At 52.1% G+C, this 27328-nt stretch overlaps 3 protein-coding genes across 3 annotated transcripts; 1 reads left to right on the top strand and 2 right to left on the bottom strand.

The window, feature by feature from the left end:
* The first annotated feature begins 2428 nt into the window (after positions 1-2428).
* Positions 2429-3400, top strand: LOC128903544 (olfactory receptor 14A16-like). The gene has a single exon (XM_054187559.1). It carries the CDS (start codon positions 2447-2449, stop codon positions 3398-3400), a length of 954 nt encoding a protein of 317 aa, XP_054043534.1. The 5' UTR covers positions 2429-2446.
* A 6507-nt stretch (positions 3401-9907) lies between these two features.
* On the bottom strand, positions 9908-10867 carry LOC128903543 (olfactory receptor 14A16-like). Its single transcript, XM_054187558.1, has one exon. The coding sequence runs from the start codon at positions 10865-10867 to the stop codon at positions 9908-9910; it is 960 nt and encodes a 319-aa protein (XP_054043533.1).
* Positions 10868-25495: 14628 nt separating this feature from the next.
* Positions 25496-26458, bottom strand: LOC128903588 (olfactory receptor 14J1-like). Its single transcript, XM_054187602.1, has one exon. The coding sequence runs from the start codon at positions 26456-26458 to the stop codon at positions 25496-25498; it is 963 nt and encodes a 320-aa protein (XP_054043577.1).
* Positions 26459-27328: the final 870 nt, after the last annotated feature.

Raw genomic sequence — 27328 nt, 5'->3', positions numbered from 1 at the left:
CTCTGCAGCCCTGAGGGCCTGTGCTGGAGGTGAAGCTGATCTCAGGAAGGAAGAGATGATGTTGACAATGTCCGTGGTGTGGACATCCTGTGATTCAGGCCCACTGTGAAATTCATTGGCCTGATCCATGGCTGTATCATCAAGGGGATGGTTAAACCCACAGGGGAGAGAAGAACCAGCAGAGTCTGAGAGTGAAGGAACACGTGTGGAGACCCTGGTGTGATGTGCTGGGTTTTCATGCCCTGCCCGGCATCTACCGTAAAGAGAAGGGACAGCCCTTGCGTCACTGCAGTGGTGGGATTCAGTCAGTGGCCCAAAGGCAGTGCCCCTGTCTGAGATGCCCTGGGGGATGCCTGTCCCACAGCTAGTCAATTAAAGTCAATTAAAGTCCCACAGCTAGTCAATTAATTAGTCAATGTGTCAATTAAAGTAAGATTCAGCTGCCCTGAGTTAGGTTAGGCAATGAAGGGTATGGGAGACATGTGGAAAATACAGCTGATGGAGATCAGAAAGACTCAGCTGTCCCTGTGCCACATGACTCCATTTGGTGAGCTGAATCCCTCTATGGGCTGCCCTGGACATAAGGAAGGGTTACAAGTTCCCTTGTCCTACATGTGGGCACCTTCTGTCATGAGGTTGGCCACAGGAATTTCCCACTAGTCTCCAAGACGTCCCCAGATGCTGCTCTGTGTCTATGAACATTAGAGCTTGCAGTGACCAGCATGCATCTTGGTCACCTCATATGTCCGCAGAAGTCTGTGTCTGAACATCTGACTCCTGTCATCCATCTGCATTCCTTAGCAAGGGAGCTGAGACAAGGAGCTCACATGCAGGATCCTATTTTGGGCACATGTGAACTGATGCAAAAGGAATCCCACCTCCTGGGGGTTTGTGGTGTGCCTGGGATGGAGCTAAATCCTTTTTTAGCCCAAGGGCTACAAGCCCAGGATGAGGGGCCTCCATTGACTCAGCTGAATCCCTTTTCTTCAGAACAGGTGAAGAAAATTCTTCCCTGGCATTGTCTGGGCGTCCTGTCTAATTAAAAACAAAAAAAAAGGAAGAAAAGAAAAAGAGAAAAAAGTTGTTCTTGGACCTCAATCTGTCTCTGATTGAGAAATGCAGCTGCTGGAAAGAAGTGTCTGTCCCCAGCTGAGGGAGGGAACATCAGTGCTGACTTCATCCTGTTTCCCAGCAGGTTCCCCTGGAGCCCCAGGGACACCTGGAGGGAGCCCCGAGGGGGCAGAGAAAGGGCTGCCTTGGGCTGGTCCTCTGCTGCTGAGCTGGGCTGGGCTCCTGGCATGGAGGGAGCTCATGGCAAGCGGGCAGCGCTGCAGAGAGACAGCTCTGCCCAGGAGCAGCTCCTCTGCCAAGCGCAGCAGGGCTGAGGGCACTGCCTGCAGGCACCCGAGAGGAGAGGAGAGGAGAGGAGGGAGGCAGAGAGAGATTAAAGGTAGACTGGAGGGGGAGGATGCTGAGAGTTAATGGGGGGAGAAATCTTCACAAAGGAAAGCAGCTGCGGTTCCTGGAATGATCTCCAAAAGCTGGCACATCCCACAGCCTCTGGGATCTCTCAGGAGGACTCTCCCAACTTCTCTACTGTGGAGGAGGAGGACATTCTCCAGATCAGGGCTTCCTTGCTGCACCATCAGAGGCACTGGGCATGACAGCTGCCTTCTCCCTGGAAAAGGTAAAGAGTCGTGAAAGTGGGTGTGCAGCCAGGGGTGCCCAGGGCTGTCCTTCAGAGCCGGGTCCCTGCACCCCAGGGGGCTTTGTGCCGGGGCAGGGACTCTGCCACCTGCCAGGGTCAGCTCTCAGCCTGCCCAGGAAGCTCTATATGGAGCTTCTGTGTGGAGAGGCTGTAGTTGGAAGGAACGATCACTGTCAGACAAGGGTCCTATTGCATTCAAGAGAGTGCCATATGGATCAGGGCGGCTGACAGCTCCAGATCACTCCCAGGACATCAGCAGAGGCAGCATTTCAACAGAAAGGTCAAAGCAAGGGCTACCTGAAAGATGAAGACCTTTCCAGGGTCTGTGCTCTCAGGTTGCTCTAGAGGAGAAAGGGAAAGCAGCTGTCAAGTTTCAGTAAGTCACTGAGACTGCAGAACCATTACACTGAGGGATCAGCAGATCTGCCAGAGAAAAGGTAAGCAGAGGATGCCTGTGTGGTGACCAGCAGGTCACAAAGGGCAGAGAGCCCTTCTTTCCTTTTTTTTTTTTTCTTAGTGTTCAGGCTAAAGGCAATGAAAAGAGAAGGATGTCTGCCTCTCCAAAGGCAGTTTCTTCAGCAGCACAAACTTGATCTCACAAAAGGAGCTGAATTACAAAGGAAGAGAAGTCATTATGGGGGGATTTTTTGGGAAACAGCACAGGATAGGCTCAAAGAAGTCTGTCATGACTTCTCAATATCTTCTCTTTCAGCAGTTTGTCATGCCCAGAGTGAACAAATGTCCAACAGCAGCTCCGTCACCAAGTTCCTCCTCCTGGTATTCGCAGACACACGGGAGCTGCAGCTCTTGCACTTCGGGCTCTTCCTGGGCATCTACCTGGCTGCCCTCCTGGCCAACGGCCTCATCATCACCACCATCGCCTGTGACCACCGCCTCCACACCCCCATGTACTTCTTCCTCCTCAGCCTCTCTGTTCTTGACCTGGGCTCCATCTCCACGACTCTCCCAAAATCCATGGCCAATTCCCTGTGGGACAACAGGGTCATCTCCTACTGGGGTTGTGTAGCACAGGTCTTTTTTTTATTTTTGTGTGCTACATCAGAGTTTTCTCTTCTCACTGTCATGTCCTATGACCGCTACGTTGCCATCTGCAAACCCCTGCACTACGGGACCCTGATGGGCAGCAGAGCTTGTGTCCACATGGCAGCAGCTGCCTGGGGCAGTGGGTTTCTCAATGCTCTGCTGCACACGGCCAGTACATTTTCCCTGCCCCTCTGCCAGGGCAATGCTGTGGACCAGTTCTTCTGTGAGATCCCCCAGATCCTCAAGCTCTCCTGCTCAGACTCAGACTACCTCAGAGAAGGTGGGCTTCTTGTGGTTAGTGCCTGTTTAGGCTTTGGTTGTTTCGTTTTCATCGTGCTGTCCTATGTGCAGATGTTCAGGGCCGTGCTGAGGATCCCCTCTCAGCAGGGACGGCACAAAGCCTTTTCCACGTGCCTCCCTCACCTGGCCGTGGTCTCCCTGTTTGTCAGCACTGCAGCATTTGCCTACCTGAAACCCCGCTCCGTCTCCTCCCCAGTCCTAGATCTGGTGGTGGCTGTGCTGTACTCAGTGGTGCCTCCAGCAGTGAACCCCCTCATCTACAGCATGAGGAACCAGGAGCTCAAGGACGCCCTGTGGAAATTGATGACCAGAAGCAGTATACTGTCCTGTTTTGGAAATCACTCCTAATGTCCCTCGTTACAGGGCAACCCCATCTTCTGTAGTTTTTCTTGGGTTTTGTTTGAGTTTGTGATTGTGTCATTGTTTTTCTTTGTATAATGCTGTCCACAAAGAATTCTCATCATTTTTGCACTTGCTAATTATGCATCTGTCTTAATTTGTGAATCCCACAGACATTGTAAAAGAGGACCTGTGCTCTCTGTGTGTTTAAGCAAAATAAAGAACCTTCTAGTGACTTGTTTGCCCAAGATCTTTCCTCTGGAACTCACTCTGGAGCTGCAGGGCTATGCCTGTGAGCAGAGGTGGAGGGGAAAGTGTCTCAGCACAGCAGCACTGTCAGGGAGCACCAGCCTTCTTCTTTTCAGACTTATTCTCTGTTTCCACACTCTCCTGCTGAGCGCTGGCGCTGCTGTAAGGACCCAGTGCTCTGGCAGCTCATACTCCTGCTGTGTGCTGTCCCCTCAGGCAGGGACAGGCACCGGGTGCTTCTCTGGCAGAGCTCCATCCATCACACCATGGCATTGCCTCAGGGCAGTGCCTGAGGGCTCAGGCCTTCTTCCAAAGTTGCTGTCAAGAAAATGCCCAGGGAAGTGCCCTGCAAGGGAAAACACCCGTGTGCAGCTTAACTGTGTGAGTGTGCAGGCTGGGGACAAGCGGCAGCTTCCTCACTCAGCCAGGGCTCCTGGGAAAGACATGAAGGGCCAGCAGAGCAGGTTCTTCTCTGTCCCTGTGTGTGCTGGACAGCAGGGGTAAGATGCCCCAGGGCAATCCTCACACACCTCTCCAGTAACAACCACCATTTCTAGCACTGGCCTCTCGTCCCAGCTTGGGGAGGTTGGTTGTCCCTCCAAAGAAGTTCATGTTTGTATTGTAGGAATGAGATGTAAGCATGCACATCATGTGCGTGTGGGGAGATGAACCTGAGAGAGCACAAACACCATCAGCTATTCCTGGGGGTTCCTTGAAGGCCTGTGGGACAGACAGCATCTGGAGGTCACTTCATTTGGAGAGTAACGTCCCCAGGGAAACCCCCTGAATGCAGCACTGGGATGGGCTTCCTTGACCCCAGGTCCCTGTGTCCATTCCTCACGCCGTGGGGCATCTCAGAGAGGTGCCGAGCAGGGAGACACAGCGCAGGGCTGAGGGGCTGCCAGCCTCTGGGAGTGGCAACAGGAGGCCAGGGAGTCTGCTGCAGGGCCTCTGCCCGTGCCAGGGAAGGACTCGTGTCTCTGAACAGCCCTGCCAGAGCCCTGACAGTGCCCTGTGTGTCTCCAGGAACAGCCTGTGTGCTACCTCACCCTCCCCTCTCTTCATGGCCTGTCCCTTTGGTTACATGGTGTGACAGAAGCACCTCTGTGGAGCATCTCCCCGGTGCAGTCAGAAAGGGTTCTGCAGGCGTGAGCGGCATTGCCCTCCAGAAGATGGCATTTCTCACCTCTCACAAAGCACAGAGCACGTCTAGGCAGTAGGAATGCAGCCAGAGGCACACACCCCTCCACGTTTCACCTCTCTCAATGTCAATCACAATATTTTTTAAGCACCAAACAGAGAAACAAATGCTCTCACTCAGAGTTGTCCTCCCATCTCTTCCTCCTCTCTTCCTCACGACATGCCCCGTGACTGTGGTTGGGAACACCCTCCTCATCATGGGGATGCTCCTGGAAAACTGTGAAACCTGCTCCAGCGGCACCACCCTGACTGTCCCCTGACTGGGGACAGCACAATCTCTGCTCGCAGCAATATTTGTGCTACTTCCCGCACCTTCGGCATGTACGGAGTGTTTCCTGCTGGTGGCCACATCCTACGATGAGTACTGGGCTGTATGCCACCCCCTGTTCTCGGCAAGGCTTGGGAACTGGAAGGGCTGTCTCCAGAAGAAGGCTGCACCTTGGCTAGGGGGATTTCTGTCATCTACAGGTGTCATTTTTTTCTTTTTCCAGATACATTTTGTGTCCCTGATGTCCCGGACCACTTCTTCTGTTGTTTTGCCCCAATGCTGGAACGCCCCTGCAGTGAAAGCATGACACTCATGGCCTTTGATTTCATAACCTTCTTTTTAGACCCAGTCTTTTCCTTCCTATTAGTGCTGGTGTCCCATGTGTGCATCAGAAGTTCCACCCTGGGAAAGCTCTCCTGCCCAGGTGAAGACTTTCTCCAGCTGCTGCTCTCACCGTGCTTGGGTGGGAAGCGGTCTGAACAATAATGTTAAAATGTCATCTCTGGTACAAAGTCCTCCTGGCAGCCAATTACTAATGGCGTCCCTCATTGACTAACCCTTGACCACCACTGTGGAATGTTTGTATCATCTCTCTCTACAGTGCGAGAAAATTCACTTTCAGCTCATTTGTGGATGATGCCAAGTTGTGGGGAGCCCTTGAGGAATCTCACCCAGTTAGCACTGTTGGTAGTAGGAGAGTTAGGAAGGATGACTGGTGGGTTATGCATGGCTGGCCATCAGGTGCCCACCAAGCCATGGGATGTCCTCACTCCTCCTCCTCAGCATGAATAACTGAGAAAAGACAGTGAAAATACCCATGAGTAAAGATAAAGGTAACTTAACAGAGGGGGAGAGTGTTTGTGGGGAAAAGGATAAAAAAAAAAATAAAGTGAAAAGCAAAGGCCACAGGCAGAAGCAAAGCAAAACCAGATGAGATTGTTTCCTCTAGTTCCTGTCAGCAGACAATATCAGCTACCTCCTGGGAGGCAACGATCCTATACATATAGCAGTCTCTTTGGAAAACAAATGTCTTAATAATGAATGTCATCCCCTTCCCTCTCTTTTCTCTCAGTTTTTCTTGCTGAGCATGATGTCATATGGCAAGGAATATCCCTTTGGTCAGTTCAGGTAAGCCGTCCCATCTGTGGTCCATCCCAACCACTTGCCCACCCCGAGTGTACTACCTTTAGGCGGGGTTGGAGAGACAGCCTTCACGCGGTGCAAACACTGCTCAGCAATAGCCAAAACATTGGTGCGGAATCAACACTGTTCCAGGCACGAGTAGAATGCACAGCAGGGTATGGGCTGCTATGGGGAAAGTTCACTCCATCCCCGCCAGACCCAGTAGCTGTGGGTCTCTGTAGGACAAACTGCGGTGAAGATGGCAAAGGGCACTGGCAAGGCTGGAAGTCACCAAGAGAACGCAAGTCTTTGTCCCCTGGGGCACAGCAGTGGTCTCTGCCACCAAGGCCTGTGAGGAGACATGTTGTCCTAAGGCACTGGGGGGGCCTCCTCATGGCCTCCTTGCACACCCCCAGCAAGGCTGGGCACTGTCCCACCGGTGTCCTTCACTCAGCATCACACCCCCCACCTCCCCCTGCCCCAGGAAGAGCCCTGAGCCATGCGGGAGGGACAGGATCTGCCTTGCCAGGGCATGGAAGAGGTGAGAGCAGCATTCTCTGACTGATATGGATCCAGGGTCTCTCCTAAGGAGATCTGGACTGCTGGCAGAAGCTGTCCCTTGAGGTCTGACACAGGATGGCCAACCTTGCTCCTCACCTCCCCAACCCCACCATGCTCTCATCGGCCACCTGGGACTTGTATCCTTTTTCCCTCCATCACACTTCTCCACCGCAGTCTGCAGCTGGATGTTCCAGCTCCTTTGCACCAGCTCCCACCTGCTTTCCTCAGAGACCTGCTGCACACAGGCAAACAGGGATGTTTTTATTTTTGAACCAACAAAATAAAACTGATAAGGTTCACCATTAAAATAAACCACTCCTCAGCTGTGTGCCAAGTAGAATCTGCCACCAATGAGGTTCACCTTCCACAAGGCATGACCATGCAAGAAATATTTTAGAGAGATGAAAAATTATCAAATCAGCAAAACTAAAGAATGTGCAGAATGAGACAGACTGTTGAGAGACAGGCAAGCTTTTAACTCCATGAATCTCAAAGTATCAACTGGACTGTTGAGAGGTGTCTGGATGATGAAAGAGGAAGGGGAAGGGAAATCTACAGAGCTGTTGCAAGTGCTTTTATGCAGATGCGCTGCTGGAAAGGTGACTGCAGACAGGGTCAGTTTAGTTGGGAGAGGTGGGAATACGTGAAAGATGAGGGAGATTAAATGCACAGCCTGATCCAGAGAGTACTGACACTGCAAACAGAGTGGAAGGTCAATAGCTCTCCTCTTGATATTCATGCACACCCTGAAAACTCATTTTGATCTTGTGGGAAAACACTGATAGTTTTTAAAGTTTTCAATGTTTTCAGCTGATGATGTCATGCTCATAAGTTTTAACATTTGTTTCTCAGGTTTTCAAGCAGACCTCCGCTGTCTGCCCATCAGTATCCGGTGGTACTTCCAGAGGATCCAGCGTGAGATCACCTTGTGAAGTCACCTCATGACAGCAAGGTGATTGGCCAGGAGAAGGCAGACATCATGAGGTCATCAAGGACATCAGATGGGAAGGCTGCAGACAGATGACTGGGGCCCTGGTGAGGCCCTGCTCTGGGCTGAAGCCACCAGCACATGCCATGGGAACCTATGGGTTGTGGCATGAGAAATGTGACAGAGAACAGCGTGAGAAGGGACCAGCAGTATGGGCAGCTGCCTGTGTCCGTATCACAGGGTCCGTATCGCCTGGGTCTCACAGGCGGCTGCAGATGTGAGAAGTGGCCAAACTGCACAGAGGGGAAGCACTGGGGATCTCCTGGGCAGTCAAGTCTTGCAAGGGAAGTGCCTAGGGAAGCCATCAGTGATGCCACTGAAGTCCCAGAGGACCTAGGCAATGGTATCCAAACTATCAAATTGTGTACAAATGGGTAAAACCTGAGACTATTAGGCAAAAAGTAATTGGTGTGGGTTACGAATTGGGGAGGAGACTGGGGCAGGGAAAGGGAGGGATCAAGGTCGATCGTGGAGAAGAAGCCTATGGAAGATGTGGAGGAGGGGGATTCAAGGTGCCAGCTGCCCATGGGGAGGTGGCTGGTCAGTGCTGGTCTGGCCAAACCCCACGCCTCATCACCGTGGTCAGTCCTGCAGTACTGGTTTCAGTTGGGGTGGAGTTAATTATCTGCCTAGTAACTTGTATGGGGCTGTGTTTTAGACTTGTGATGAAAACAGTGTTGGTAACACACCAGTGTTTCAGTCATTGCTGAGCCGTGCTTGCACAGCACCAAGGCCTTTTCTGCTCCTCACCCCACCCCACCAGCGACTAGGCTGGGGGTGCACAAGGAGTTGAGAGGGGACACAGCCAGGGCAGCTGAGCCCAACTGACCAAAGGGATATTCCATACCATAGGGCATCGCGCTCAGCAAGAAAATCTGTGGGAAGAAGGAGGAAAGGAGTAGCGTTCAGAGTCATGGGATTTGTCTTCCCAAGTCATCGTTATGCGTGATGGAGCCCTGCTTTCCTGGAAAGTGCTAAATATCTGCCTGCCAATGGGAAACAGGGGATGAATTCCTTATTTTCCTTTGCTTGCACACACAGCATTTGCTTTCCCTGTCAAACTGTCTTTATCTCAACCCATGAGTTGTCTCACTTTTACCTTTCTGATCCTCTCCCTCATTGTACCATGAGCGGGCGACTGTGTGGTGCTTAGCTGCTGACCGGCGTTAAACCACGACATTTACTCAACTCTGCTCCTGGCTATTTGCTGTGTGAGTGGGCTCACTCTTGTTTGTGTGGTTTTGGCATGAATGTATGTACATGCTTTGCTGGGGCGGGATGGCAAGGAGGAGGAGGAGGACACGGGGCAATGGAGAGACCCAGGGCCGGGAATGTAGGGACCACTCATGCAACCTTCACATCAGATCAGCCACAGAGTGGGAAAAGGATGGGGCCGGTTGTGTTGCTCATGGTCGTGTAAGTGCTGCTGTTGGTGGGTCGCTGTAAAGGTGCTGGTGCCCTTTGGAGTTGGTCTGTGTCGGGTTGCCTGTGTCCATCTTGTTTCCTTGCAGATACCTGGACTTAATGCTTTCCCTTTGGGTGACTCCACTTTGGGCGATCGCTCGCTTTGTGAGGCTCCAGTCACTGACCACCCCAGGTGCACACAGTCCGTGCCTATCTCGCAGGCTCTCCAGGCACCTCCAGATCCTTCTCCTGGAGTACGTCCTCTGCCCTGTCGCACGCTGGGACACTGCACTATGACAGTATCTCGGTGACCATTCACCATCTCCACCGTCAATAGGCAACAACAGATGAGTCCTAAGTCCAACCCTTATTCCCTAACAGCTTCCAATATGACAACGAGCTTTTTACTCGGGCCCTTTTGGGGTGAAACATCGGGGCCTGTTCCTGATATCAGCTTTGGAAGAACAGCCAAAACTTGAGGAACTGCACAGGGAAGATGTCACAGTATTAGAGAGACGTTACAGAAGTGGCAGCTCTCAAATTGTGTTAGAAAAACATTTATACAGGTTTCAGGTGATAGAGAGAGATGGGTTCATGTCTCAGGAGAGTGAGCTAAATACAAACAATTATTTAAAAACGTAATAACCATAAACAACACTACAGGAAATGCTAGAAAGAAAAAACAATAAACAGAGTACAGGCCTGCACTGGGATACCGTAGATGTCATTTGTGGACAGTGATGAAAAATTTATCAATATTGACAAACATCGAATAAATGACTTTCCTAATGGACTCCTTGAGCTCCTGGTTCCTCATGCTGTAGATGAGGGGATTCACTGCTGGAGGAACCACTGAGTACAGCACTGCCACCACCAGATCGAGAACTGGGGAGGAGATGGAGGGGGGCTTCAGGTGAGAAAATAAGCCAGTGCTGATAAAGATGGAGACCACGGCCAGGTGAGGGAGGCACGTGGAGAAGGCTTTGTGCCGTCCCTGCTGAGAGGGGATCCTCAGCACGGCCCTGAACATCTGCACATAGGACAGCACGATGAAAATAAAACATCCAAAAACTAACAAAGCACTTAATATAAGAAGGCCAAGTTCCCTCAGGTAGGAGTGTGAGCAGGAGAGCTTGAGGATCTGGGGGATCTCACAGAAGAACTGGTCCACAGCATTGCCCTGGCAGAGGGGCAGGGAAAATGTACTGGCCGTGTGCAGGACAGCAGTGAGAAACGCACTGCCCCAGGCAGCTGCTGCCGTGTGGACACAAGCTCTGCTGCCCATCAGGGTCCCGTAGTGCAGGGGTTTGCAGATGGCAACATAGCGGTCATAGGACATGACAGTGAGAAGGGCACACTCTGCGGCAAGGAAGAAGACAAACAGAAAAAGCTGGGCAGCACATCCTGTGTAGGATATAGCCCTGGTGTCCCAGAGGGAATTGACCATGGCTTTGGGGACAGTGGTGGAGATGAAGCCAAGGTCGAGGAAGGCGAGATTGAGGAGGAAGAAGTACATGGGGGTGTGGAGGCAGTGGTCACAGGCGATGGTGGTGATGATGAGGCTGTTGGCCAGGAGGGCAGCCAGGTAGATGCCCAGGAAGAGCCCGAAGTGCAAGAGCTGCAGCTCCCGTGTGTCTGCGAATGCCAGGAGGAGGAACTGGCTGATGGAGCTGCCGTTGGACATTTGTTCCGCTCTGGGCATGGGGGACTGTTGAAAGAGGGAAAGACCTTGGCAAGTTAAGGCAGACTTCTTTGACCCCACCTCATTCTGTTTCCAAAAAGATCTCCGCAAAAGGACTTCTCTTCCTTTGGAATAATTTCATTCAGCTCCTTTTTGTGAGATCAAGTTTGTGCTGCTGAGGGCACTTTCTTTGCAGGGGCAGAAATCCTTCTCTTTCCCATTGCCTTTAGCCTGAACACTGCTGAGCCCTGAGGGACAAAAGGGCTCTCTGTGCCCCAGTGCAGAGTCAGGAGAGCTGCTCTGCACACCAGTGACCTGCTGGGCACCACCCAGCTGTCCTGTGCTTACACCTCTCTTTCTTGGACAATGGTCTCCCTGACAATGTACTTGAAGATGAAAATGGTCTTTTGTGGGTGTTAAAGTGTCCATTTTCAAAGTTGGTTTCTCCCATCTGGTTTCTCTGTCCCTGTGCAGCGGAGCAGAGAGGGATGCAGCCCGGTGGAGTGGCTCTCTGCTGCCTGGAGCTGCCCCTGCCAGGAGCTGCTTCTCTGTGCCCAGGTCTCCTCCCTCTCCCTGCTCCCAGAGCCCATCCCACCCGCTGGGGGCTCAGCTCTGCCCTGCAGACCCCTCCTGGCAGCAGGGCACTGCCCAGGGCCATCTCCCTCTTTGTGGCTCCTCAGGAGGAGATGAGAGAAAGCCTGATGCTGGAAGCAAAGGTGCTGCTGGTGCTGTGTGTAGGGAGAGGAGGGGGTGAAGGCGCTTTGTGAGCTTTCTGGCAGATCTGCTGATCCCTCAGTGGAACAGTGACAGCTCCTTTCCCTCAGGAGACAGCTGAGAGCACAGACCCTGCAATGTCTTCATCTTCCAGGCAGCCCCTGCCTTGTCTTTCCTCTGTAAATGCTGCTCTGCCAGTGCTCTGGGGGAGATCTGCAGCTGTGGGCAGCCCTGACCCACACAGCACACTCTCAAAAGAGCCAAAGGACCCTGCCCTGAGGGGAGTCTCTCCTTTGCCCCAGAGCTTCTCCCCACAGAAGCTCGGGGGGGAACTCCTTGGGCAGGCTGAGAGCTGACCCTGGCAAGCAGCAGAGTCCCTGCCCTGGCACAAAGCCCCCTGGGGTGCAGGGACCCTGCTCTCAAGGACAGCCCTGGGCACCCCTGCCTGCACACCCACCTGTCTTCAAAACCCTGCCACAGTCCCTCGCAGAAGGCAGCCGTCCTTCATTGTCGCTGCCATGGTGCAGCAGGGCAGCCCTGCTCTGAAGCACGTCCTCCTTCTCCACACCAGAGAAGCCAGGAGAGCCATCCTGACAGCTCCTCTCAGCCAGCCCTAGAACATCCCTCCAGGAGACTCCCCTGCCTTGCCCTACAGCCAGAGACTGACTGTGTCAACAGGGGTGAAGATTTCCCCAAGAACAAGCTCAGAACTCTCCTCCCACTCCCAGCTGCCTTTGTCCTCTCTGTGCCTGGCTCCTCTCGGGTGCCTGCAGGCAGTGCCCTCAGCCCTGCTGCGCTTGGCAGAGGAGCTGCTCCTGGGCAGAGCCGTCTCTCTGCAGCGCTGCCCGCTTGCCATGAGCTCCCTCCATGCCAGGAGCCCAGCCCAGCTCAGACGCAGAGGACCAGCCCAAGGCCTTTTAATGACCCCTCTGGTGGGTTTGATGCCAAGTCCATGAACCTCGGATGCTGAGAGGAAGTTGAAGAAACCTCTCAAGGAGTCAAAGTCAGGTTCAAACTCCAAAGTTTCTTGTAGTCTTAATGGGTCCCACTATGGGACACCACTCAGAAATTATCACCAGGGTCTGGTTGGAGCAGTAACGTGGAGGCTGCGATGACAGGTCAGAGAAAGCAAGGTGAAGGTGTCTCTGATGCTGAGTAAACCTGGATGTGTTTCATTAGCGCAAAGGGCCAAGCCCTGACCCCATCACCCAAAGGGCCAAGGCACGACCCCCAGCCCCCAGGAAGGGACATCCTGTCCCTCACTCATTCCTCAGGGCTCTTTCTGGGACACTGTGATGTGGGGATGTGCAATGCCAAGGACAGGGCTATGGTACGACACCACCAGAGGCTCCTGAGTATGGACAAGGAGGCAATGAGACCCCAGTGCTGGAAGGACTGGTTGTCTCCTCATAGGCATCAGTGGCAGAGACAACAGCCCAAGGCATGAAGAGGTTGGCTCTGTCAGGGGCCTTTCAGCTTTGCCACATCCCTCTGTCTTCTCCACCACAGGCTGTCCTACGGTGTTCCATCACCTCTGCCTCTTTCCCTGCAGGCTGTAGTCATCCACCCGGCTGCCCCACCTTGCTCTCACCTTCCTTTGCATCGAAAAGGATGGCCTCCAAACCCCACCTTGGGAGATCTCTGGGCTCTCGCCACGCTGTTTGCAGATGAAAACATAGTGGTCATAGGCCAAGAAAGATGGAGGGAGACTTTTTACCAAGGCCGGTAACAACAGAACAAGGGACAATGGCTTTAAACTGAAAGAGGGTAGATTTAGATTGGACGTAAGGAAGAAATGCTTTATGATGAGTGTGGTGAGACCCTGGAACAGGTTGCCCAGAGCAGTTGTGGATGCCCCACCCCTGGAAGTGTCCAAGGTCAGGAGCTTTGAGCAACCTGAACTAGTGGGAGGTGTCCCTGCTCATGGAAGAGGGTTGGACTAGATGATCTTTTAGATCCCTTCCAACCCAAACCATTCTATGATTCTTTGATTCTAATAACCCCCACTCCTCCTGCACAAGGCTGCATATACCTACATACACCATGTAGGCATTTCCATCTGACCTTGTCTCCAGCCCTTCCATAAAAAAGAAAGGATTGCCATTTGTAGGACGTGAGCTGCCATGCTTTCTGAGGAGCAATTCAGAACTCAAAAGGTAAGACAATAATTCCAAGAAAGTCCTGACATAGTTGTGTCAATTTAGTTAGTTAAGTGGGCCAATGGAAGAGCCTGCCAGGATGACCTTGCCTATGGAGGAGGGGGGTTTTTGTCTTGGGTGTCTGAGACTCATGCTGGGAGGCCAGAAAGCACATTTGAGGACTGTGTAAGACTTGCTGTGGGATTTCTAGGAAAGGACCAAAGGTTTCTAGAGGAACAAGATGGGACAAGAGAGAGGAAAGAGGATGAAATGAGATGGTCATGTGCAAACAGGTGGCTGGTCAGGACACTTCCCTGGCTGTGCCCCACAACTGATCACCACAGCCTGTCCTGTTTTCTTAATACCTCCTTTTCCAAGAGATTTGTGGGGCGAGGGAGCTCTCTGGTCTCTCTGCACAGATGGAGGTTCAAGTGCCAGACACTGGAGTGGGAACCACAAGTCATCAGACCTTTTGTACTTTGGGCGGCAGGCAACTGGTGATAATGGTGCATATGCATATAACATTGGTGCGTATGTTAGTGGTTTAACCACAAGCAAACACCAAACCAGAGAGACCAGAGAGTAGAATATGCCTGCGAGCAAGTTATTTTTCAGGGCCTAAGTCTGGACTGGGCACTAGAGGGACCACAACATCTGCAACTTGGGTACTGGAAGAAAAAGGTAGCCCAGACCACCTCCTAGAGAAACTGGGGGGTCACAGTATCATAGAATTGTCTAGGTTGGAAGGGACCTTTCAGATCAGCAAGTCCAACCATCAACCTAGCACTGACAAAAACCATCACTGATCCATGTCGCTAAGCACTACGTTGACCCGTCGAATTTGAAATACCTCCAGGGATGGGGATTCCACCACTTCCCTGGGCAGCCTGTTCCAATATTTGATAACCCTTTCAGTGTAAAAATTTTTCTTAATGTCCAGTCTAAACTTCCCCTGGCGCAACTTGAGGCCATTTCCTCTTGTCCTATCGCTTGTTAGTTGGGAGAAGAGACCAACCCCCACCTCTCTACACTCTCCTTTCAGGGAGTTGCAGAGAGCAAGAAGGTCTCCCCTCAGCCTCCTTTTCTCCACGCTGAACACCCCCATTTCCCTCAGACGCTCCTCACAGGACTTGTGCTCCAGACCCCTCGCCAGCTCCCTTGCACTTCTCTGGACCCGCTCCAGCCCCACAATGTCTTTCTTGTAGTGAGGGGCCTAAAACTGGACACAGCACTCCAGGTGGGACCTCACCAGCGCCCAGCACAGGGGGACGATCACTTCCATGGTCCAACTCATCACACTGTTCCTGGTAAAGGCCAGGATGCTGTTGGCCTTCTTGGCCACCTGGGCACACTGCTGGCTCGTAGTCAGCCGGCTGTTGACCAACACCCCCAGGTCCTTTTTTGCCGGGCAGTTTTCAAGCCACTCCTCCCCAGGCCTGTAGTGCTGCACGGCGTTGTTGTGACCTTAGTAGAGGACCTGGCGCTTGGCCCTGTTGAACCTCATACCATTGGCCTCGACCCATCGGTCCGTAAGCCTGTGCAGATCCCTCTGCAGAGCCTTCCTACCCTCAAGCAGGTCGACACTCCCTCCCAACTTGGTGTCGTCTGCGAACTTACTGAGGGTTCACTCGTTCCATTCATCCAGATAATTGATAAAGACATTAAAGAGAATGGGCCCCAGCACCGAGCCCTGGGGAACACCACTTGTGACCAGCTGCCAACTGGATGGAACTCCATTCACCACCACTCTTTGGGGCCCACCTTCCAGCCAGTTTTTCACCTGATGAATCGTTCCCCCGTCCAAGCCATGAGCAGCCAGTTTCTCCAGGAGAATATCATGGGAAACAGTATTTCCCACATTTGAGCCCAAACAATTTCAATTCGCACTGCCTCCCTCTCGCCTCTGACACTGGGTATTGTGTGACACAACTGTCCTGGCTCTCCAGGCACGATGGGCAACAGTTTGATGCCTCAGCCGGAGCTTTTCCTCTTGCTGGAAATGGGAGTGCGGCAGGGTCAAGCCAAGAGGCCCAAGAAACCCAGCTTCCCACAGGGACAACTGATGAAAACATCCCATAGGCTGTGGGACATTCTCTTCACTGACAGAAAATTTGTCAGTTCAGAATATACAGATGTGCCCATTTTTCCTCCCTTTTTTTAACTTGGCTTTTCTGGATTTGATCTTTTACGCCACTTTGAAACTGTTTGAAAAACTAGCTCAGCGTGTGTTTGGTGCTTCTCTCTAACCCAAACGAATATGCAGCACTAAAGTGGGTTTCCCTACATGGAGCAGCTTTGCACAATGTCTGCTCCAAGAGGGGAAATATCTCAGACTGCAGCCGGAAATGGGTGAAGGTGTGGAGGATAAATGTGTTGCTTCTGACACTATTTGACATGCATACAATACAAAAAGGCAGGGAAGGCTAACCACCATGAAAGAAACAGGAAAACTGCCCATCAATGAAGCTCAGCAGAAGGAGGATGGAGCCGTACGTAACATGAGGTGATATCATTGGGATCAGCACCTAGAGAAGACTTCTGTAGGGAAGACTTTCACCTGCTCTAGGTGACACTGCTCTGGCAGGGGGGTTGGACTAGACGATCTCCCGAGGTCCCTTCCAAGCCTTATCATTCGGTGATTCTGTGAGTTTTCAAATTCCTCAGAAAGAGGACAGTGCTGTAACCCAGCTGCAGCACTGTGTTAATGCAGAACTGGCTATTGAAAATCCAGTATTTCATTCACTTGGGCTCTTGGCTTTGGCATCTTTTCACTTTGACTCCACTCCTGACACCTCTCTCATGAACCCCATAAGAATGGAAGACTAAAGGAGAATTAGGCTCAGAGCTGGCTCCTTAGGGCGTTTGGCGTGTTAATGAGCCCTCTGGTGCCGAGCTCCTGCACTGCAGATCCTGAAAGACTGAGCAAGCCCCCGGAGAAGTAAAAGTCAGAAGCAAACCTCCAGGTTTCTGGGGGTGTTAGCAGGCCCTGCTGATCTCCGCCTCTGAAGAGACGGAGGAGGGAATGAGCAGACAAAGTTCCTGTCCCTGGGGGCTGGTGAAGCAGGAAAGGATGTCAGAGACACTTGCTACAGGAAGAAATTTAAACATGGAAGTCATTGTGAAAGCCCTTGATTTGCTTCCCCAAGCAGGATGGCCAAGGCCTGACCCCCATCCTTTGGGGAGGGAGCTCCTTTCCCTCTTGGAATGCTCAGGGCTCTGTGTAATGTGTGAGTGTGTGAAGCCGGGTACTGGTCAGCAGGAGGACCCTTTGCAGGCTCTGTGGTGGGTGGGTGAGGAGGCAACGAGGTGCTGGAGCTTTAAGGAGCGAGTGCCTTCTCATGGGTCTCAGTGGAAGAGGCAGAAGCCTACTCAGGTCTGTTGGGGTGTCAAGGCCCAAAGCCATGCCCACTGCAACTACACTGTCCCATGCCTGTGCCGGCTTCATTAGCTCCAAAAAAAAAGCTGTGGATTTATAAGGATTTGCCAGTTCCTGTGGGTGTCCCCTCCCAACCTATTTGCTTTCTTCCAAAAGCGTTGTCAATGCTCATTTATCCCCCAAGATTTGCAAGCCCCAGACATGCTAGAATCCTCTATTTAGCTCCACAACCCAGCGCTGAAGTGCGTATCCTCCTCATTCTGCTGCCTCAGAGTGAAAATTCAACCTCTGACATTTCAGCCTGACACCCCTTGCTATTTCAGGTCCTTCTCCGGCCTTTCACACGCTCATTGCTATGCACACACTGCTCTTTCCCTGCATGCCCATGTCTCTCACAAACCCTTCCTCTTCCCCTGCCGAGATGGGACTTCAAGAGGTTTGTGCATCCTCCACGCCCATGGTCTGAACTCACAGTCGTCTCAGGGAACCTGTGTCCGACTGCGGCCAGTGTTGTCCTGCCAGCTCAGGGTCTGAGTTCCATTTGAGCCCAAACCATTCCAGTTCCCGCTGCCTCCCTCTTCCCTCTGACACTGGCTACTGTGTGACACAACTGCTGTACAACTCCAGGCAGGATGGGCCAAAGAGTTTAATTAGCAAATTGGGACCTTTCCCCTTGCTGGAAATGTGAACTTGGCTCTCAATATTTATGTATTGAACTGCTTTGCCACTTTGAAACTGCCTCTCTGAAAAACTAGCCCAGTGTGTTTTTTTCTGTGTTTGTTTCTGTTCGTTTTAACCCAAATGAACATGCAGCACTGAAGTGACATTCCATAGCATGGAAAGTGGCCTTCCATAGGATTTTGCACAATGTCTGCTGCAAGAGGGGATATGTCTCAGACTGCAACTGGAAATGGGTGAAGTTGTGAGGAGATAAATGCGTTACATCAGACAATAATTGGTATGAATACAGTTAAAAAAATGTAGCAAAGGTGAACAAGCAGGAAAAAAAGGAAACCTGCCCAGTCACTGGAGCTCTGCAGAAGGGGGCTGGAGCTGTACGTAAAATGAGGTGATAGAAGCGGGATCATGACCTAGAGAGGATTTTTAGGCCAGGCTGTGCGAGAGAGTACCCTGACTTCACCCAGCTAAACAAGAGGCTCCACAGCGTGCTGAAGCGATGGGAAGAAAGGTCTTGGGGTAAAAGCATGAGAAACAATGGGAGAGATTTGGGTGGCAGAGATTTGAAGTAGTCCTTTCCAGGTCTGAGAAGGCTGAGTTTCAGAGACAAGGGAAAACAGAGAAGCTCTCAAGCATGTTTTGGAATTCATGGCACTATCACTAAGAACAGAAAGAGGACAGTGCTGCAAGGGAACACTTATTCTTCATGATGATGAACTAAAGTTCTTTTATTTCCTTCCCGACAGTTACTATTACTTGTCAGAGTGGGTGTCATTTTCAGTAGTTAGCCTCTGGCATGAAGTTCTTCGAACAGTGGTTTTGCTCTCACTGCTATCTCTTTGTCATCATTTAAAGACGACACCTCGTAGACAGAATTTCCCTGAATTCATGCCCGCTTTGTGTATTTTCTCCCTGGTTCCAGTAAGAGGTGGAGGGGGGGGATAGGGTACTTGGTAGAGGCCAAGGTACAGATCCCAGATCTCTGGAAAGGCACAAAGGAAGGCAAATTTTGCATGCGGTGTTGTGACCGGTACCCACTGCTCCTGACCCCTGGAGTACACTGACACAACACCGCTACCTGCATTTCCAGTCTGCTGAGTCCTAACCGTGCAGCAGAGATCCTAGAAGCTCTGAACTGCCTTCGTCTGCCCTGCGTTTCAGCACGTCAAATGAAAGTAACCGAGTCAAAGAGTTGGTTTTGAGCTTCTCCACAGCCTAAAGCACCGCATGGGTAAGGAGCCTGGCCGGGAAATGTAAAGAGTAATCAAAGGTAGGACGAGATACCTACTGAACACAGGACAATGCCACCCTGAATTGTCCCATGAGCCTCTACTGTAGAAAGCCTCACCTGTACCTGACTCTCTTCTCCTGGGGCACACTGCAAGGCACAGGCTCATGGAAGGGCTTTTGGGAAAGGGGTTGGAGGGGGAGCCTCTGGTCCAGCCTCTCACCCAAAGGTAGGGTTGTCAATCCCAGGGTCAGGTTGGGTGACATTCTGGGGAGCTGAAAGCCTCCAAAGATGGAGATAACAGAGAGTCGATGGGTGTCCTGCTGCAGGGCAACGTCCGCCTAGTCCATTTTTCCTAATATTCGGTATAAAGCTCCATGGAGGATGCTTGCCGCTGTTGCCTCTGCCAAACATCTGCCACAGCAGAAGAGTTTGCCTCCACCTTCATCTCTCCAGGAAGATGTCACCTGCTCTTAGACTGCCCTGTGCCTCCCCTTCAGCAGACTAAAGAGGACCGGTTGTCTCAGCCTCTCCACACAGCTCACGTGCTTCAGGACCCTAACCCCATCCCAACAGACTTCCTCTGGACTTTCTCCAGTTTCTCCATCCTCCTTTCACAATGGGATCCATCTATGGCATCCACCATAACTCCCACACCCTTCTGCCCAGGACACTCCTCAGCCAGTCGCGTCACAGCCTGTCCCAGTGCACCGGCTTTGTTCTGCCCCCAGTGCACACCTTGCCCCCTTTGCCTTATGAAACTTCAGGAGGTTTCATTTGGCCAAGTCCCCAGGTGTGTCAAGGTCCCTCTGGACTCAAAGTCCAAATGGTCAACATTGCAGGTTTTGTCGACAGTGCCTCAAACCAGATGAGAATATGGGGAATTGCAGGATCCCACAGGTAATGAAAGAGAATGATTTGCCTAATGGAGTTGCTATCCGAGTTTGAAAATCAGCACACCATCCACCTCAGATATACCCCAAGGTTGTAAGAAAAAAGAAAAGCATGGCCAAGGGGGAATGGATGAACAAGGAAGTCGTTCATTTTGGAGGGGATTTAGAGAAAAAAGAGAAGGAATTGTGGTTTCAAGGAATGAAAAGGATGTGGTCAGGGCTGTCTGGGGACACCTGTGAAGCACCCTGGCACCTGATGTGAATGACTTCTGTGGTCAGAGACAACCTGAGAGCTTTCCCTAATTTGAAAAAATGAAGGGGAAGAAAGGACAGTCATATTTAGGCTGGATGGGACGTCGGGAGGTGTCTCGAGCAGCCTCCTGCAGGGCCAGACCAGTTACTGAGGGCTTTCTCCAAACACATCCTGGTCACTTGCTAGAAGAGATCCAGTGACATAAACCAAAGAAGTAACCTGGATGTGGTGTAAAAAGTCCGGAGCAGAAGGGGATCATCACTTCCACTGTCTGTGCTCCTGCTCATACAGCCCAGAATGCTTTTGGCCTCCCTTGCTGACGGCTCATGGTTGTCCCAATGAAACCCAAGGACCACCAAAGTCTTTCCTGCAGAGCTGCTATCCAGCCATGCAGCCCCATGCCCTCTGCCATTGCACAGGATGAGTGCACCTCAAGGGGAGGACTTTGGCTTTGTCATCATTGGATACTGTGTGCTTCCTTTTGGCCCAGCCTTCCAGCCTGTCTTTGTCCTTGGCGGTAGGACAGCCTGTCCTGGGCGGTAGCCTTGAGCTCCAGCACCGTGTCTGCTCTCCTCCATATGCTGTCATCTACAACTGTTATGAAAAAGCACTCTCTCGTCTCCTCTGGGTCATTAAAAACACATTAAACAGGGCAGGTTGCATCTGAGGGGACCTGCTCTGGACCACAGAGCACAGCCTTTCACTCCCCTGCTCATCCATGGGGCATTTCTGAAAGGTGCATGCAATATTTGGGTGCCGCCAGTCATCAGGGAGTGCCCCCACTTTCAAAGATGATGGAAGGGGCCTCTCTGTGACATCGGCCTGCTCTCTCAGCTCCCTGGGATGCCACCCATCCTGTCCTAGAGACTGGTGAGGATGGTGCTTGCTCAAGTGACCCCTGACTTGATGCCCATCCACCGCTGGTTGTTCTCCTCCAGGGTCCTGCTTCAAGTCACAGAGGGCCGGGAGACCTTGCAGGGAAAGATCGAGGCAAAGAGGACATAGACAATCGCAGATCTATCCACACCTGCTCTCATGAAACTCAGCGGTGGCGACAGAAAGGTGGGTACTCAGGGTACACAGGGTACAGTTGGTCTGGCATGGACTGCTCCAGTGTGGGTCCCCCACAGGCCACAGGTCCTGCTTGAAAACCTGCTCCAGCATGGGCTCCTCTCCTTGGGCAGCAGTTCCTGCCAGGAGCCTGCTCCACCGGGGTCCTCCATGGGCTGCAGGTCTAACTCTCCTAAAGGAAGAAGGCCAGCCCAGCACGGCTTCTCTTCTGGACCAAGCCACAGGAAGTCCCGGAGGATGGCTGTTTCCTATGCCCGTGGGACTTGAGAAAACTCAGTGCTGACAATACTCCAATGTTTTGGGTATTGCTGAACAGAGTTTGCACAGTGTCAAGACCTTCTCTAGTTCTCATTCTGAGTAGGTGGGAGGTGAGAAAGAAGTTGAGGGTGACCCAGCCAGGACCGCTGATCCAAACAGACCAGAGGCATATTCCATACCATATGACCTCATGCTCAGGAATAAAAACTTGAGACAGAGGAAGAAGACGGTGAAGTTCTTGTCATTCAAGGAGGCTGCTGCTTGGCGACTGCCATCAGTTTGCTTGTGGGAGGTGGTGAGTGATGGCCTGTGTTTCACTTGTTGAGGTTTTCTTAATCTCTTCTCTTCACCTATTAAACTGCTGTTGTTGACCCAAAACTTTTCACACTTTATTTCTTCCTTGTCCCACTCAGGAAGGGGGAAGAATGCGTGAGCAACAGTGTGGCTGCTGGGCTATTGGCTATTGGCCAGAGTCAACCCACCACAGCAAGGAAGTTTCTGATAGCTGGGAGCTAGTTCAGCGGTTGGGCACCAAGATGCTTAGGGGCTGAAGGGGAAGGGCCTTGTTTAGCCTGGAGAAGGGAAGGTCTCGGGATCCTCCTAGCAGCCGGTCTGTCCCCGTGGGGAGGTTTTCAGGGCCATGGAGCCAGGCTTGTACCAGTGGTGCTTGGCAGGAGGTTAATAGACAATGGTCAGATGTTGAAATAAGGAAGGTTCAGGAGAGAGAAAATGAAAATCTTTTTCTCCATGAAGGCATCCAAGTGTTGGAGGAGGTTTCCCAGAGACATTGTGTCATCTCTGCCCTTAGATGTTTTCCAGCTCCCATGGGATAAAGCTTTGAGCAACATGGTCTGACTCCATGGCTGATGCTGCTGTGAGCATGAGGTCAGAACAGAAGTACTCTTTTCATATCTGCAGCTACTTAGTTTCTGGACTTGTTAGAAGCACCATGACTCAGGATGACCATTGGCACACATACTTTATAAGCTACGCTGTTGGAGGTTCAGTCCAGGGGGACCTTGACACACCTGGGAGTCTGGCCAATAGAAATCTGAAAATTTAGAAGGAAAAGCTGGAGAACAATTCCATGCAGCAGCACGGGCAAGGACCTGAGCGATGAAGGAGTGCTCTGAGGAGAAGGGTCTGGGCACCATGGCAGCTGCCATAGGAGCCAGTGGGCGTCACCTTTCAAAATGAAAGAGGAGAGACTGGAGAGGGTGCAGAGGAGGTGTGCCAAGATGGAGTGAGGGGCCTAACGCGTGAGGGGAGTCTTGGGGGAACTGGGCTGCTCTAGCCAGCTGATGTAGAAGCACAGGGGTGGACAAGCAGCTGGAGGACAAGCAGCTGAGCATGAACCAGCAATGCACCCCCGTGGCAAAGGCCAACAGCCTCCTGAGCTGCAGCAGGAAAAGCTTTGCTGGCGGATGGAGGGAGGTGACCCTTCCCCTCTGCTCAGCACTGGTGAGGCCACACCTGGGGTGCTGTGTCCAGTGCTGGACTCCCCCACACAAGAACGTTGTTGACCTACCAAAGCAAGTCCAGCAAAGGGCCACAAAGATTGTTTAAGGCACTGCAGCATCTTTCATAGGACGAAAGGCTGAGAGATGTGGGAGTGTTCAGTTTGGAGAAGAAACGTCTTTGGGGGATCTTCTTAATCTATATAAAATTCCATCTGAACCCAAGAAAACACTTTTTGACTGTGAGGGTGGTCAATCACTGGAAAAGGTTGCCTAGGGAAGGTTGTGGAGTCTCCATCCATGGACATATTCCAAACGCACCTGGACAAGCTGCTGAGCAACCTGCTCTAGTTGATCCTTTCTCAGCTGGGGGCTTGGACTAGATGATTTCCAGAGGTCCTTTGAAACCTCAACATTTCTGTGATACCGTGAGTATAAAGGAGAAAAGTCAGACAGAAAGAAATTAACAACACATAGCATGGACCTCAAATATGGTGGGATCCCATGGAGAGGACCCAAGCTGGAGCAAGGGAGAAGTGTGAGGAGGAAGCAGAGACAGAGATGTTCTTTACTGACTGTTAAGACCCCCTTCACCACCCCCCTGCTCCTCTTGGGGTTGGGGTGGGGAGATGAGCTGGGAGCAATGGAATAATTGGAGCCCGTGAGAAAGCGTGAGGAGAACGGTCTTTAATAGTTTTGTCATTCTTTCTCACAATCAAACTCATTTTTTAACTGGCAACAAATTAAATTGATCTTCCCCAAGTTAACATGTCTTTGCCCGTGACAGTAATTGGTAACTGATCTCCTTTTCTTTATCTTGACCCATGAACATTTCTGGGATTTTTTTCTCCCTTTGCCCTGTTGAAGCGGAGGAGGGAATGAGCAGCTGGGTGGGCGTCTGGCTGCCGGCCAAGGTGAACCCACTACAGAACCACATCAGGACGCCTGCCTCCAGTGTGGGTCTCTCCAGCACAAGAAAGTCCCTGACGGACTGGAGCGAGCCCTGCAGAGGCCAGAAGGATGGATGGGGCCTGGAGCACATTTAAGGAAGAGGAGAGGCCGAGAGCTCTGGGTTCTGGAGAAATCCTTTAGAGCCAAACACTGGGGCAAGGACCAGGCCAGTTGGTAAGATCTCAATCAATGGAGATTTTCAAGGTTTTATTTCCTTTTTATTAAAGATTCCGTGATTCTGTGATTCTGTGGCGGTAGAGTTGTGTATCACAGAGCCCTGGGGGAAGACAGGAGTGACCGTGCAGCAAAGGTCCCTCCTCAGGGTCGGGGTACATGGCCAGAGATGGAGATGCCTGGTGTGTGGGACTGATCTGGGACAATTTTCCCGGAGCAGCTTCCCCAGGCTGTCCAAGGAGCACGGCACAGACCAGGCCCCTCTCTTTTGCACCTTTGGTGCCTTGCTTCCTTCACCATGGCTCTGCACCATGAGCACCCTGCTGTGTGCGCGCACCCTGCAAACTCACACGGCTGAGCTCTCCGCTGGCGCTTTCCTCTCCTGGGCACATTCCACCCCAGCCCAACACCTCCCCAGCAATCCCTAATTCTCCTCCTCCCCTCTCCCCAGCACAATGGCCCAGTCTGGGCTGGCCCCACAGCAGTGCCCACCACAGGGTGCTGCAGAGCTCTGGTCACTCACAGCACAGCCCCAGCCCCCCTGAAGGACACAGCAGCTGCTGGGGGGCAGAGAGGGAGGTTCAGGCTCCCCATCAGTCCCAGGGCTTTTTACCTGGACCCAAGGGCAGGAGGAAACACAGGCCACTCACTCTCTGGCTCTCTACATTCATATTGTGCATCAGCACACCAAGTGTATTTACCCCTTCTCTGTCCCCACCAGCCCCACACTCCAGGACAGCATGACAGTCCTAGCCCTGCAGCTCCTCAGCCAGCTCCTGCGTCTCCCCAGTCTCTCTCCCCTGTGCCAGCTGGGTTCCCACTGACTCTCCTGTGATTGCAGAGTCCTCATTTCCCCGTCAATACCTGGAATTAGCACTTCACTTTTGTGTGATTCCACACTTTGTGGAGCTCCAGTCACACCCCAGGCACACGCTGTCCATGGAGATCCCCTGGGATATCTGGGCAGCTCCTGGAAGATGTCTTCTGCCCTGTCGCATGTGGGAAAGAACTGGGTCTGGACCCCAGTGGCCATTCACCATCTCCACTGTCACTAGGCACCAAGAGGTGAGTCCTAAATCCAACCCTCTAACAGGTCACAACAGGACAATGAGCTTGTTTCTTTTGGAACCATGGAGTAATGGGCCCTTTTGGCATGCAACAGCTTGGGCCTGTTCCTGAACGACCTTTGGAAAAACAGTGCGCAGGAAAGTGCGCAGGCAGTGCGCAGGAAAGATGCCTTTTTATGACAGAGGTGCTTTGAGGGAGTCAGCCTGGGCCCAGTGTTACACAGAAACTTTTCTACATGGGTTCCAGGTGAGACAGAGGAGGTTCAAGCTTCAGATCAAGTACGTGAAATCCAAATATTGCTCTACAAACATAAAACCCCAAATAGGAATAACAAGCATGATACTGAAACAAAGCATGGGCCTGGTGTGGGAGTCACTTGCGTAGAAAGACGGGAAGTTTATCAGTATTGAAAAAAGTCCATGAAATCACCTTCCTCAGGGCATCCTTGACCTCCTGGTTCCTCATGCTGTAGATGAGGGGGTTCACTGCTGGAGGAACCACCGAGTACAGCACTGCCACCACCAGATCAAGAACTGGGGAGGAGATGGAGGGGGGCTTCAGGTAGGTAAACATGCCAGTGCTGACAAGCAGGGAGACCACGGCCAGGTGAGGGAGGCACGTGGAAAAGGCTTTGTGCCGTCCCTGCTGAGAGGGGATCCTCAGCACGGCCCTGAAGATCTGCACATAGGACAGCACGATGGAAACAAAGCAAACAAAAACAACAAAAGCACTAACCACAATAAGCCAAACTTCCCTGAGGGACTCTGACTCTGAAGAGGAAAGCTGGAGGATGTGGGGGATTTCACAGAAGAACTGGTCCACAGCATTGCCCTGGCAGAGGGGCAGGGAAAATGTACTGGCCGTGTGCAGCAGAGCATTGAGAAACCCACTGCCCCAGGCAGCTGCTGCCATGTGGACACAAGCTCTGCTGCCCATCAGGGTCCCGTAGTGCAGGGGTTTGCAGATGGCAACGTAGCGGTCATAGGACATGACGGTGAGAAAACAATAGTCCCCTACAATGAAGAAGAGAAAGAAAAAGGCCTGTGCAGCACATCCTGGGTATGAAATGGCCCTGTTATCCCAGAGGGAATTGGCCATGGCTTTGGGGACAGTGGTGGACAGGTAGCCCAGGTCAAGAACAGAGAGGTTGAGGAGGAAGAAGTACATGGGGGTGTGGAGGTGGTGGTCACAGGCGATGGCGGTGATGATGAGGCCGTTGGCCAGGAGGGCAGCCAGGTAGATGCCCAGGAAGAGCCCGAAGTGCAAGAGCTGCAGCTCCCGTGTGTCTGCGAATGCCAGGAGGAGGAACTGGCTGATGGAGCTGCTGTTGGACATGTGCTGCCTCTGGGTGTGGAGCACTGAACAAGGAGGACAAGACAGTGAGAAGTTAGGGGAAACTTTTCTGAGCAAAATCAACACCATTTCTCATACTTCACACTCTCTGCCACTTTTCCATTTCCATGAGATCATTCAGCTCTGTGGCTGGAGCTCAGACTGTTTCTGGCCGAGTGTGCCAGGAGGAGCGGGACCTCTGCCCGCTGGCTGCCCAGGAGTCAGCCCTGCTCTGCAGCAGCAGATTCGTGGGAATGGGGTGGCCAGTCCTGGTGTTCCAATTTGTCAGATAAACCTCTCCTCATGGACAAAGGGCTTGTCAGTCTCTGCACTCCCATTGCCATGAAACCACAGTTGCAAGAGTGTTGGAGAGAGGTTTTTATACAGCTCTCTCCTTTCTGAACTGGAGATTTTCTTGCATTTCAGAAACCCTCACCATTTCTGCTGCATTCAGGGACAGCAAAGGGAGTCCTGCCAGGCAAGGGGATTGTCTGAGGGTTAGTGCAGAGAGAGGGGAGCTGGTCTGTCCCTCTGTCTTGTTCCCAGCTGCCCTCTGCTTGTGCCTTTCTGAGACAGAGGGGAATCGCACTCGCGTGTTGACATGGAAAGACACCAGGCACTGCTGAGAGCAGAGAAACCCACTGCCGAGAGCTCAGTGTCTCACCCTTTCTCAAGGTCTCAGCACCCCACTTCTCGCCAAGGACACACATGGCTCCTTTCACAAACCCAGCAGCGTTTCCTCAGTCATAGCGTCTCTGTGCTTCTCCACAGGGCATTCAGGTAACAGCAGGATGCTCCAGGACAGACTGGCATCCTGGAGGGCAGCTCAGTGCTTGGAAGGAGATACGCAAGTGTCCTAGTGATGGTATGTCA

Source organism: Rissa tridactyla, unplaced genomic scaffold, assembly GCF_028500815.1.
Source record: "Rissa tridactyla isolate bRisTri1 unplaced genomic scaffold, bRisTri1.patW.cur.20221130 scaffold_47, whole genome shotgun sequence".
In the NCBI taxonomy this organism is placed as follows: Eukaryota; Metazoa; Chordata; class Aves; order Charadriiformes; family Laridae; genus Rissa; species Rissa tridactyla.
Note: the sequence above shows the minus strand (reverse complement) of the source record. Positions and strands in the feature narration are given on the sequence as shown.